Source organism: Alosa alosa, chromosome 10 (assembly GCF_017589495.1).
Source record: "Alosa alosa isolate M-15738 ecotype Scorff River chromosome 10, AALO_Geno_1.1, whole genome shotgun sequence".
In the NCBI taxonomy this organism is placed as follows: domain Eukaryota; kingdom Metazoa; phylum Chordata; class Actinopteri; order Clupeiformes; family Clupeidae; genus Alosa; species Alosa alosa.
In genome coordinates, this window is record NC_063198.1 from 13,980,124 (window position 1) to 13,992,817 (window position 12,694).

The following is a 12,694-nucleotide window of genomic DNA, read 5'->3' on the forward strand; positions in this document are numbered from 1 at the left end:
GTTGACTGCATACACTGAATAGTGCCTTTTCTCATATCTATTCTCTCCAAATCACTCTATTAAAACTCTTTACCCCCTGCCCTTGTTTCTCCTGATTATTGAAACATTATGTGCCTATGATCTGGGAATTCTCAATGAGATTATTAAATAAGAGATAAACCATTGGCTGCTTGGGGGGAGGTTATCATGCTCAAGGGTTGTTTTTCTCACTCCTCTTTAGAGTAATTATGTTGGCTAGTCCCCTGGGATCATATGGGTATATTCAAGACATTGACCTCTGAGGGGGAAAAACATTTTTTTCCCCTGTGGCCAGACTGAGTGAGAGCTTTGGGCTCAAGTCTTTGCCACACCCTTGAGCGCTGTGCACCAGATAAGAGAGCGATAAAAGGCAAGGAACTGTGGCCCAGGCTCACCCATAGGCAAACAATAATAAGCCAACAGAACAGAGACAAGATGTGGGTCGATAACACTTAGCATAGTGAGCTGTTTGGGGAAGAGACAGCCCGGCTTTGGTTCCCCAAGGGTGATGAGATCATGGGTGCCCCCCTTTACCAGCTGAAAAGGTTAAAGATACCATTCAACCTGATCTGCCTTAAGGTACCGAAAGGAGACACACCCTGGAACATTTCAGACAAAAAAGCCCAGTATTTGGAAGGGGAAAAGAGCTAAATGTCTGTCATTGGCCTCAGCAATGGACAATGGCTGCTCATCACTGCTATTGTGAAGAGGGATCTGCTGCTTTTCTTAAGCAGACAATCATAAAAGGTTATTATCACCCCTGAGATTTTCTGGTGTAGAGTGTATGGAAAAGCAAATGAACAGGTGCTGCTTAGTAGATAATAACGGCTTAATAATTGCTATAAATTTCAGTATAAAAACTATGTAAAACCTCACACAGTCAATCCAGCCTACTCAGTACATTCTGAGTAGGCCTACACTAGGTTCAGACTTGCCCTCTGCCTTAACAGGATGAGGGTGAACAGCAAAACACTGGGCCCATCAGACAGTTGATCAGATTGAACCAGTAGAAGAATAGTGCTCATGTTTACTCTAAGAGCAAAGTTATGACTGGAACCACCCACTGCTATCAACTCGGGCTGTAAAGATAAGCTTGCTAAAGAGTGCAGTTAGTGGGTGTGTTTTCGTTAGGGCAGAAACGGTGCGAGGTGCTGGGGAGGAGGCGCTGCGAGTCTCAGCAAGGCGTAGGCCCTCGCTTGCTGTACCTCCTCTCCTCACTTCCTGACATGACACAGACGGGAAATAGCTTACGGTCGGCGGTGCACAGTGGAACAATCGAGGCGAAGGCCATCAAGACCGCCGTGGTTTCCACTGAAGCACTGGGGCTGAGTGCATAGCGGCGCACAGGGAGGAAACGCCTGCACTCTCCTCCAGCCTCTCTCAAGACCTCAGCCACAGAAACCACTTCCTGCCTCTCTCACTGCAGCTGTTGGTGCTGGCACCGAGTGTCGTCATGGCACCTCAGCCAATCAGAGGCTGTTGTCGAGGTAGACTAGGCTTCCACAGGGAGGGGAGGGGAGTGGGAAAGACTGTTGTGTATACAAGAAAATGAGCTCCTTTGGTTTAGTGCTGGTTGGTCGTAATGTTTATATCTGTTTCAGGTCACCATGATCCAAACCGCTCAATTTGGCCTAGTTCCAAATGACCACACACTCTGTTCACATGTTTATTTTTCATAAGCTATTGAGGTCTGGCAGAAGTTGGCAATCAGTGAGTGTTTTCTTTCTTCAAGTAAGACAAAAAAAAGACTTTCATCTGGCCTGCGGTATATAGAACAGACACAACAATACCCAGGCAGACACACTATTCACACACTATTAGCCTGAGTGATGGCCTGGAACAGATTAATGGGAGTGGGCAGAAACTAGTAGGCAAATGCACTGAAGACAGATCTAGGTTCCCCTTTTTGTCTTGGACACTTTCCCAGTTCCTCTGTAAACTTTGACAATACTGTCCCTGTCCCTTTCTCAGTTCCTCTGGATTTTTTACGAGTGGGCATCCCCAATGTCATCTACCAGAACACTCATGACGTTATGTATAAACAGTGCTGACAGGGAACCATTCTCACATTCTTAGACTGGAATTCAGGGATACTTAGTAGATGGATCTTAAGGAAGCACACCACAAAGAACACTCAATAACATTCTGTCATCTACACATACATGGAACCCCCTACTGCGTGCTACGTAAAACTGCAGCCAACTATTACACCTCCTTCAAAACCACATCTGTTCAGAAATTGTGTTTATTTTGTGGAACTCTGCCCCCATGTGTTGTATTAAGGTACTGCATGCATATAGCAAATTAAATCAAACTGGCTCTTAAACCTAATAAATGACCTGTCAGATAAATCCAACTCTCAGTTGTCATGTATAAGTAACTCAAGCCAATTCATACTACCAGAGAGCAAATTAATGAGAGAAGCATCTGAAAGTGTAAAGCTAATTTATTGGCAAATGTAAACATCACTGGCCTAAATAGAAGATATATTAAAGATTCATACTGGCTCAAAAGGGCAGCCCTTCCACTTGCAGCAAAACGCAATTGTGCTATTACGCTTTCACACAGACATGTGCATGATCTACAGTCACGGGCCAGCTAATAATCCTTCAAAAGAAAACAAAAACCACCAAGAGGCTCCAGGCTCCTTGGTCACACAAAAACACAAACATACACACACAAATACCCCCTCCACACACACGCACAGACTCACGTACACACACACAAGCACACGCACAGACTCACGCACACACACACAAGCACACGCACAGACTCACGCGCACACACACACACACACACACTCTGAAGAAACACCCGTTTATCATATGCACATCCAAGTGTTTGATGGCTAAAATCGCACTCAGGCTCAAATCCACTTTCAGCGCTGACAGTCAGTTGACAGCAGCTGGCCTGAAAGCCAGCTGGACTCGAGAGTAAGGCCCTACCGGATAAAACCAAACAAGAAAAACAAACAAACAAACAAACGAAACAAAACAACAACCAAAAAGAGACAGACCTGTTATTAATCAGATCTAAGGAGGCCAGAAGTTCTATCCATGTCACCACTCGCAGTTCGTTCTCTTTGACTCACTCCCTTTTGCAATTCTCTCTCTGTCTCTATGAATGAGGTTGTGTCCCTGTTAGTCCTGGAGACATTGTCCTCAGTGCTCAAGGGTCACCAGCGTTGGTGACTTGTGGATGGTGGGCTGGGTAGGCAGCGGGTATGGTGGTGGTGTTGGTGGAGGTCGGGAAAGGTTCAGCAGCCGTTCTCGGTGCTGCCGACCTCCTGAGACAGACCGCCCTGCTGGATGGCAGCTGTCGCCATGCTGATAGCCTCCTCCAGCGTCTGCTGTTCCTCCAGCTAGGCGTGCAAACACACACACACACACACACACACACACACACACACACACACACACACGAACACACACACACACACACACACACACAACACACACAACACACACACACAACACACACACACACACACACACACACACACACACACACACACACACGAACACACACGAACACACACAGAATATTTGAATGATTAACACTGATGTTGTTTATAAATGTGGTCGAACCAAATTCTTTCCCACTTTTTACTTTTGGGAAAAATGAATCGCTCTGGGGCCTGGTTGGACCCGGAAACAGAATTATCAACACATTATTGCATCAGGACTTAACCATCAGACTGTTGGTAAATTGGGTAGCCTTTCTAAAAACAAAAAATAGTTTGCATCTCTACCGAAGAAACAAAAACATTTTCTATCCCACAGACATCCAGTAACAGAACCTGCTATGCTCTGTGCTAAGCATCAAAGAAGAAGCAGACAAACCATCTCCAACCAAGTTCCCAAGGCCACTCACCTGTACAGCAATCTGCGTGCCGTTGGCAGTGGCCAGCAGCGCCACCTGTTGGTAATGAGGCGACACCTGTGACCCACCGCTCATAATTGCTTCTGATGTTACTATGGCAACCTGAGAATACAGAGACGGAGAGGCATTTAAAATAGAACACAATAAACATTTGGCAGATTACAAAGAGGTTACCATGGAGATCTAGCGTTTTAATTATGCTTTCGTCAGCTGTTGGGAAAAGGGCAAACAAACAGCGGTGACATGCTGCGTCCCATCCTGAATGTGCGTGTGCTCTGATTGCTGCGATTGTGTAAGTCTTACGGGCTGCAGTTCTTTGCCGTCGCCTGAAACCATGGTAACATGGTGTTGCGTCGTGCCCATGATGTCACCCTGGTGCGTGGGAACAGTGATGGTGGTGCCATCCTGCGTTACCATGGTGATGGCGGTGCCAAGAGCTTGTAGCTCCTCAGCTGACAGGCTGACCTGGGAAACCAAACGGATCAAATCAATCCACAGAACAGACTCAGCAAACACAATCAAATGTCATCGTAAACACCCTTACGTCTTTCATGATTAAAAAAAAAAATCCCTCTAGTGCTCCACATTCACACCCATGCGCTATAGTCTTCAACACCATCATAGATAGATAGATAGATAGATAGATAGATAGATAGATAGATAGATAGATAGATATAGATAGATAGATAGATTACTTTATTGATCACCAAGGGGAAATTCAAGACAGGGGGAAATTCATGAATGTATACTGAACTTCCCGGTGTCATGCCTGACTCCCTGTAGAGCTGCTGAGGCTCCATACAACCTTCTATCTAGCAGATGCAAGCACGTCAAAAATATCAAGGCCTTTGTATTGAACTAGTGAAACTCTACATGGCGAACAAACCCAACACACAGACTAGTGTGAAGGCCCAGGAGCTAGACTGAGCAACTTTGTCCCTGTAAGCCCCGATGGGGCCCCAACGTCCAGTGACAACACGCATGTTGGGCGTTACCTGAGACCCGATGATGCCGTCTGTGCTCATCTGTACCACGCCTTCCTTCTGATCGAACCCTTCTGCCTGCTGCAGCTTCAGAGGCTGCTCCATTGCCTCGCTATCTGCTAATCACACGGAGATCATAAACATCATCGCCATCTCTCACATGCTTCCCACATGTGCACAAACAAGCATGTTCATTTCCACACATTCCCCCTACATATAGGTGGCTATTCAGGGATCATGGGACTAATCTCATGCTTAACTCATTGAGTGCCAAAAACGTAATATTACATTTTTAGCTTTTTTTAAAAAAAAAAAGCGGTTTTTCAAGCGGTTGCCGCTTTGGGTCGAATCAGTGACGCATGCACGTCATCTCAAAACCAGGCCATTTTCGTGGGTCTATCACTAGATGGCAGTCTTGCCAGGTCTCGCTGATCACTTCCCGGAAAGTTTACAGGCAACACTTTCATGAAAGGAGTTATATCTCCATTTCTAGAAAAAAAAAAACAGCGATTTTGATGAAAACTAGCCACTGTCTAGCTTGGGATTTCTCAGGAACAGAGGCGTGTAGAAATACATGGTTTGCACCCACTGAGGGCTTAAAGTCTCACCTTTTAAACGAGCCATGTGTGTTCATAGCTATAACACAGAATATGCTGTGGCTGTACAGAAATCATCTACAATGGTCTAGATTGCTGGCACTCTAGGACAAAGCTTCCGAAAACAGCTTGGCATTCAATGAGTTAACAGCAAGTCATGTGTTAATGATAAAAAGGAATCAAGAGACTCCACTTAAATGTGAGTGTGTGTGTGTGTATGTACAGTTAATAACAAAATTATTCATACCCCTGAAACATGGAATCAAAAAATTATATTTTTTTTATCTTTTTTTAACATTTTTATGAAAAATGGCAAGTCCAAAATTATTATGTATGGCTTGGTTTTGGATCATTATGTGGTTTATTGGTCCAATGATGCCCATTGGGGCAGGTCTCTCGACAGACTGCCTGATCTTTTCCACCAAAAATCTCAATGTAGCCCCTTGTTTTAATGTTACCGTTTACTTTGAGAAGTTCACCAGGTTCCATTGTCTTTTTTGATTCCATGTTTCTACCACATTGTCTTACAACATTTTGGCATGTGTCAGTGTCATTTTCAGTCAGAACAAACATATTGGTCAAGAGAAAATCAACATTACATCAATATTTGCCAGGGGTATGAATAATTTTGTTCTTAACTGTATGTATGTATGTGTATGCATGTGTGTGTGTGTCTGTGTGTGCACTCTCACACAAGCTTTAGGAGTCATAATTCAGATACCCTAAAAGGCTTCAGAATAGCTGAGGTGACAGCAACTACATGGCCGAGTGCATTCAGAATGCCATTCTAGAGGTCGTAACCAGAGAGCACGGTGCCAGGTTCCCCCCACAGAGGCGCTTTCTATGATCAATACCAATTAGGCATCCCTGTTTCCTGATACCGCTCTTAAAATAGACATGCAAACGGCAGCTTTATACTGAGAAACTCCCCCCACCAAATACATGTTCTCATCACCACCCCACCCCACGTCCCAAACCCTGGGTCTCACCCTCCTCTGTGGCCTCGAAGTCTCCATGGGTGGTGCGCTTGTGCATGGCCAGGGTGGAGGTCTGTCGGTAGGTCTTGCCACAGTGGTTGCAGGTGTAGGGCTTGCAGTGCGTGTGCACCACATGGTGCTTGTACAGGCTGGAGTATTCAGTGAAGCGCTTGCCACAGCCAGGTACTGTGCACATGTATGGCTTCTCTCCTGCAGTAGAGGCAACAGAAACCCCAAAAAAAGATGTTTTGCTTGCTTACTCACTTGCTTTGTGTGTGGTTCTTGGCAACTGTAATTCACATCGGTCCAGATGCTAGCGTTTCTGCTCTATTCTAGGCATTTTAATCTACTCCATTATGTTGTTGTGAATCACTGTGAGCATAGTAATGTAGGCCTAATCCTGCTGCTGAAAGCAATTCAAAAATCAAAAAGTTGTTCTGGTAACCATTTCCTTTGTATGCTATCTGTAATGTTTCCTTTATAAGGTTGTGATCTGGGTTTGTATGTTTCTGACTCGTAGCCAGTAAAGGGGGGTTGACCGTAGCTCTGACCTGTGTGTATTCTCATGTGGTTCTTGTAGTTGGTGGCGCTAGCGAAGCCGCGTCCGCAGCTAGGCTCTGGACACATGTAGGGCCTCTCGCCTGTGTGCGTGCGGATGTGGACTTTTCGGATGTTGGAAGTGGTGAAGGAGCGTCCACATCCCTCAAACGGGCACTTAAACGGCTTCTCACCTACAGACAGATGGTGTACAAGAGATATAGGTCTGTGTGTAAATACTTTTCAATGCAAATATGTGTGTGTGTGTGTCTGTCCCCACACACACACACACACACACACAGAGTGGGTAACAAGAAGACATGGTAATACGTATTTGTGGTCTACAATACTCTTTTATGCCAACTCCATGAATCATGTCTATGGATATCATATAAACTTCTCACCAGAACCAACAGGAAAGTCCAAAGTGATTAATCACCAGCCATGTAGACTACGCATACCATGGCAGCGTCACCTGATCCACCCATCCTCATACCTGTGTGAGTGCGCACGTGTTTCTGCAGGTCCCCTGACGTCTTGAAGGCCTTGTAGCACATGTCCTCGGGACACTTGTACGGCTTCTCCCCTGTGTGCGTGCGCAGGTGGCTCTTCAGGCCGTAGCCCGTGGCGAAGGCCTTGCCGCAGGACAGGACCTCACAGCGGTACGGTCGGTCGCCTGTGTGCGTTCGCTCGTGCACCTTCGCAAAGAGTAGACATGTAAGCAGCCAGTCAGACCTCTACCTGGACAGCAAGAGCCTGCTATTGTGCAATCATGCCGATTCATCTTGATACATACTTCTACATCAAGTTGGGGAATGTAAGCCTCACCTTTGACGAAATTGTTGTGAAGCTGTGTGTGTGTGTCTGTGTTTGTGTCTGTGTGCATGTGTGAGATCTGTACCTTCAGGTGATGAGCTGTGGTGTACAGCCTCCCACAGCCCTCAAATTCACAGCGAAAACTCTTCTCAGCCGTCTGCTGGACCTTGGCAGAACCCCACGTCTTCCCCTCAAACATCACCTAAGGGGCACAACAATTTAAAGCTGATCAGAGAGATTGTTAAGCTAAACCCAGCTCTTTTTGAAATGTTTGGTACAAAGTTCACACACCACAAACCAAAATGTTTTTTGTACTGACATTTTCATTAGAAAAAGGAATCAAAAGTGATGAATATGATAAAAAGCTGGCTTCTTCCCAAACTCAGTATCCCCGTACCCACCTGCACAGTGGTATGCTCCTGATGCCCATTGGTACTGCCCATCCTCTTGCTAGTCGGCATCTCTGTCGCCATCTGAAGGGGGGAAAAAAACAGGGAAGCTTCAGAACCTGAGAATGTCGTAAACATGCAGAGGCATATTCCTTCCTTCTACTAGGGCCTAGGGCAAGCTTTACACTAGAATGCTCAGTTCAGTCATGCTCGGTTGTATTCAAGGAGCTCTAAAATCCTGTAAAGTTCAGACTTTAAATAATTGAACAAAAAAAAATAAACATCTAGCAGCCAATCATTAATTCTGGAGCCTTGCAAGGCTTTTGCACTCTCGGCTAGGTGTGCGTTACTAAAATGTTTAAGTCGACTGCCTTCCATGACCGCTGTAACAGACTTCTGAGTGCATATGACAGACGTTCCTGTCTGTGTCTTGATTCATGCTCCCCATCACAGTTTTTAATGGGCAACGGAGTTTAACTGACAGGAATGAGCCGCGTGTGGCCAGGCACCTTGGAGTAGGATTCCAAGCAGGCGATGGTGTCGGCGTCCACCTGGTCCTCAGCCGTGAGCTCCTCCAGAGCGCCCCCTGCCTGTACAGTGAGGATGGTGCTCCCTGCCTGAAGGCCACTGGGATGGTGGATGTATGCTGTGCTGCCGTCCTCCAGCTGCACTGCCTCCACCGCACTGGGGTCATAGCCATCTACAAGGGACACGGGTCAGGGAGGTGTGGTGGAAATAACAGTTAAAGATGCTCTATGCGATGTCATGCAGTTTCTAAGAACTGAGAACTAAAAAAAATTTTGTCACATACAGCAAACATCTCCTCACAGCTGCCTGTCCCCTGCAGCCTGGTGCAGCCTGGACCATAAAATATAACACACTTTTCCAACCATTAACTGATGAGCTGCACATTCAGGAGAGTTTCAGACCCCGTTTACACGAGCATGTGTATTTTTATAAACGAAGACATTTCCCTACGTTTGATCCTTTCATTTAGACGCAAACGGAGAATTCGCCTTTCTAAAACGGTTATCCAAAAAAACTCCGGCCAAAGTGATTTTTTTGGAAGGTACACAGGTTTGTGTAAACACATTTTAAAAAAAAAACGGTCTCGTGTAAATGCAGTTTTATTTGCAAACGTAGATGGCCAGATATTCGTTTAGGAAAATACCCTGCTTTGTGTAAACGTAGTCTCAGTTGCACAGGAGGGAGAGGGAAGGAGGGGGCGAGCTAGTGCTCTGTTTTGTTTGAATGTCAACAGACGTGACGTTACCAAACATCGCTTAGAGCACCTTTAAAGGAGAGATCCTGCTAATATGCCGGAAGCTAGAAACATGTCACAGCGGAACCTTTAGGTGTGTGGTGGATGTAGGCTGTGGTCCCATCTTCTAGCTGAACAGCTTGGCCATCCTCAAAGGGAGGGGGATCTGACAGGAGCAAGTAAAGTCTCAGTTAGAGCAGCCATTAGCTTAGAAACTGCTCATGTACCTATGGCATTCATGTTACAATTAAGAAAACGTGTTTTTCACTGTCACACAAGTACATCTATGGAGAAAAAGAAATGAGAAAACCATAACAACAAAGTAGATATAATAGCACTATAGCTATAGCAGATTCAAGACAACACACAGGCATGAGAAATAAAAAGGTTATGCGGGTGGCATGACCAACCTTTCTGTTGCACAGTGACCTGCTGGATGTACGCTGTGGTCCCATCCTCCAGCTGGATTGTGTCTCCCTCTACAAGGTTGCCATCTAAGAACGTAAAGAAACAGGTGTAAGAAAAAAAAAAAAACTATTTCAAGCACAAATTTAACAGAATAAAAGTGAGTGAAACTGGACCTTTCCATGTCTTGAGTCTAGCATTTATTTTTTTTAACGTAAAAATCTTCAGTACAACACCGTGGCATTCTCCTGTCATAACAATTTGAATCATTGGTTCAGTGTAGTTACTTTGAGTAGCCTTGATGACCATGATGGCAGTGTGTGGAAACTAAGCCATTTCTACAAATCTGGAAACAAAAAAAATATCCCACATAACCTTTCATAGACATGGTGAGCCTGATCTTACCATTGATGGCCTGTTGAATGTATGCAGTGGAGCCATCACTTAGGGCCACTGCCTGAAGGCCCAAACTCTCCATCCTTGTTAGGGACCGCTGTCACTTTACCTGCAGGTCCAGGAAAAGCCCCCCATTAGTTGCTAATACATAGGCTATACCACACAAATACAGGCAATGCATATGGTAGAGACACCATAAAAACTACAATAGTGCCCCCCTCCATCCCAGGTAGATGTTCCCAGATAATGTAAATTCGTAAACAAGTATTGGGTCAACTTGTATTATGATGTGTCCTGGGCGTTATACATTTTAACTTACAAATATTTTCATGGAAGAAGCATTGTAAAGTTTATTTCTACTGTCCTGTTACTAGGCTATTCCATCCTATCACTTGACCTAAATTCAAACACATGAAAGAATACTTAAAAAAAAAACCCACTTTGCTAATAAATAATACAGTTCCTGGGTTCCCGGCTATTGAACCCAAAACAAATACATATACATAGCAACATCCGGCTGAACTATGCATCTCATGTGCTGTTTCGGATGACTGCTTGTGCATAACTGAACTCTGGTGGTGATCCCGTTATAATGTACCCATTGCCATGTAGACAATGTATTATTTAAGATAACCTGGCCTGTGAACTAATTTGCATAAACAAAACGATAAGGCTAATGTCCGCCTTCATGGCAGCAAAATGTTATTATAGAGTAACACACAGTGCATTCGTCTTTGTACAACACGGGATTACTCATCTTTTCTAAAGCAGCACAAATGTGTCTTTATTTTGACCATTATGATGAGGTAGTCAGTAGTTGTTTGAAGGCATACCAGTATTTTAATAGACTTTATTTTTTAAAAATCTGCCAAATGTATGCATACATATTTTATTACAATTCCCTAACAAGGTTGGGGCAGCCGTGGCCCACTGGTTAGCACTCTGGACTTGTAACCGGAGGGTTGCCTTGCCGGTTCGAGCCCCGACCAGTGGGCTGCGGCTGAAGTGCCCTTGAGCAAGGCACCTAACCCCTCACTGCTCCCCGAGCGCCGCCATTGTAGCAGGCAGCTCACTGCGCCGGGATTAGTGTGTGCTTCACCTCACTGTGTGTTCACTGTGTGCTGTTTGTGTTTCACTAATTCACTGATTGGGTTAAATGCAGAGACCAAATGTCCCTCACGGGATCAAAAAAAAGTATATATATTACACACTACTATACAATTGTATATTTTTAATTTTGCATTTACAAGATCAGAAACATGAGGCCTACCATACTTCAAATAAAATTCATACCCTAACTGTAAGGATGTGCCTACCGGACCTGAAACAGACACATTATGACTTATTTTGCCCAAACCGATACATTGTTTCTAGCATCGTTGCAGCATCGTTGCATCATGACCATGCTTATGTCTGCGTGCGTACACTCCAACGTGTTGCTGATGTGTCAAACAGGAGACGAGACATATTTCCAAGGTCCAAACTATGGACATTTGATCAATTGAAGAGTCTTCAAAATCTCACCATAAAGTAACCCTACTTTTCAAGTGCAACCAACTTTCCTACAATTTCTGTCCAGTCAATGTGAAAGCATTTGGGACTTGCCTGTAACAATTTCCTCAACATCAACGTTAACGTTACCGAGGCCAGCTAGCGATAGTTAGCGAAGTTAACTACCCACTGGTGATAATCAGCAGGCCGCACTAGATTAGCAATGTAATGGAATACGATCAAAGGGACAACTGACAACGAATGCCAATGGAACCGAGAGGCCTTTCCTTGGGTTTTTTTATAATCGCAACTGGACATCTGATGGAAATAACACGAGCTAACAGTTGGCTAGCCAGTGGCTAGCTTGCTAGTTTAACATTACATTCGCCGAACAAGTTAAACACTCGCAAAATAGATAATTTGTCAACACTGTTCAGTGCAATTATAACCGTATACATTATGTTTGTAAGACATCTCTATGTTTCTGATCTGATAATACAGGAAACAAACTGCCAACAAAACTCAATTCTCAAACCGGAGGGTGTTTCCAAGTTATCTAGCTACCTAACGTTAGCTAACGTTTCAGCACAGGCCTTGATGTCTCCCCATGTTAGTTTACGCACGGACCTGCCATTTGGCTCCGTGATCCAGTCGACATTCGATACCACTTAGCGTCTAGTTCAAATCGGCATTCTTTCAGTACTATGAACCTGTTAAAATAATTGCAAATTCTGCACTTCAGATCCACAAGAAACTATCCTGTCCGTTGTCCCCCATTTTTCAATCCCATCTCTCCCTTGGTCTCTGAAGTTGCAGCGCAAACTGGGATACTCACCGCCAGCAGCCCGCCATGCACCAGGCACAAACGTTTCGCCCCGGAATCTGTATGATAGCAATAGTTATAGAAATAGCTACAAAGTCGTAACGTTATGCTAATGTATTC

General features: G+C 44.7%; 1 protein-coding gene across 3 annotated transcripts; it reads right to left on the bottom strand.

Moving 5' to 3' along the window:
• Positions 1–2,446: 2,446 nt before the first annotated feature.
• Positions 2,447–12,648, bottom strand: znf76 (zinc finger protein 76). 3 transcript variants are annotated; one of them, XM_048255775.1, is made up of 14 exons: positions 12,587–12,648; positions 10,270–10,369; positions 9,870–9,953; positions 9,548–9,625; positions 8,708–8,898; positions 8,211–8,282; positions 7,895–8,011; positions 7,490–7,691; positions 7,008–7,187; positions 6,469–6,666; positions 4,896–5,002; positions 4,204–4,365; positions 3,892–4,002; positions 2,447–3,379 (listed from the first exon to the last, which is right to left on the bottom strand). In XM_048255775.1, exons 2-14 carry the CDS (start codon positions 10,340–10,342, stop codon positions 3,275–3,277), a joined length of 1,680 nt encoding a protein of 559 aa, XP_048111732.1. In that variant the 5' UTR covers positions 10,343–10,369; positions 12,587–12,648; the 3' UTR covers positions 2,447–3,274. The 3 variants fall into 3 exon arrangements, with proteins under 3 accessions (XP_048111732.1, XP_048111731.1, XP_048111733.1); XM_048255774.1 differs by lacking the exon at positions 12,587–12,648 and adding an exon at positions 12,379–12,569; XM_048255776.1 differs by lacking the exon at positions 12,587–12,648 and adding an exon at positions 12,379–12,568 and having other exon boundaries at positions 4,896–4,999.
• Positions 12,649–12,694: the final 46 nt, after the last annotated feature.

Coding starts and splice junctions, on each gene's coding strand:
- znf76 (XM_048255775.1), bottom strand. CDS start 10,342: ATGGAGAGTTTGGGCCTTCAGGCAGTGGCCCTAAGTGATGGCTCCACT. Junction 8,899..9,547: donor CATCCACCACACACCTAAAG/GTTCCGCTGTGA, acceptor TGTCCCTTGTAG/ATGGCTATGACCCCAGTGCG. Junction 8,012..8,210: donor AGGAGCATACCACTGTGCAG/GTGGGTACGGGG, acceptor TGTGCCCCTTAG/GTGATGTTTGAGGGGAAGAC.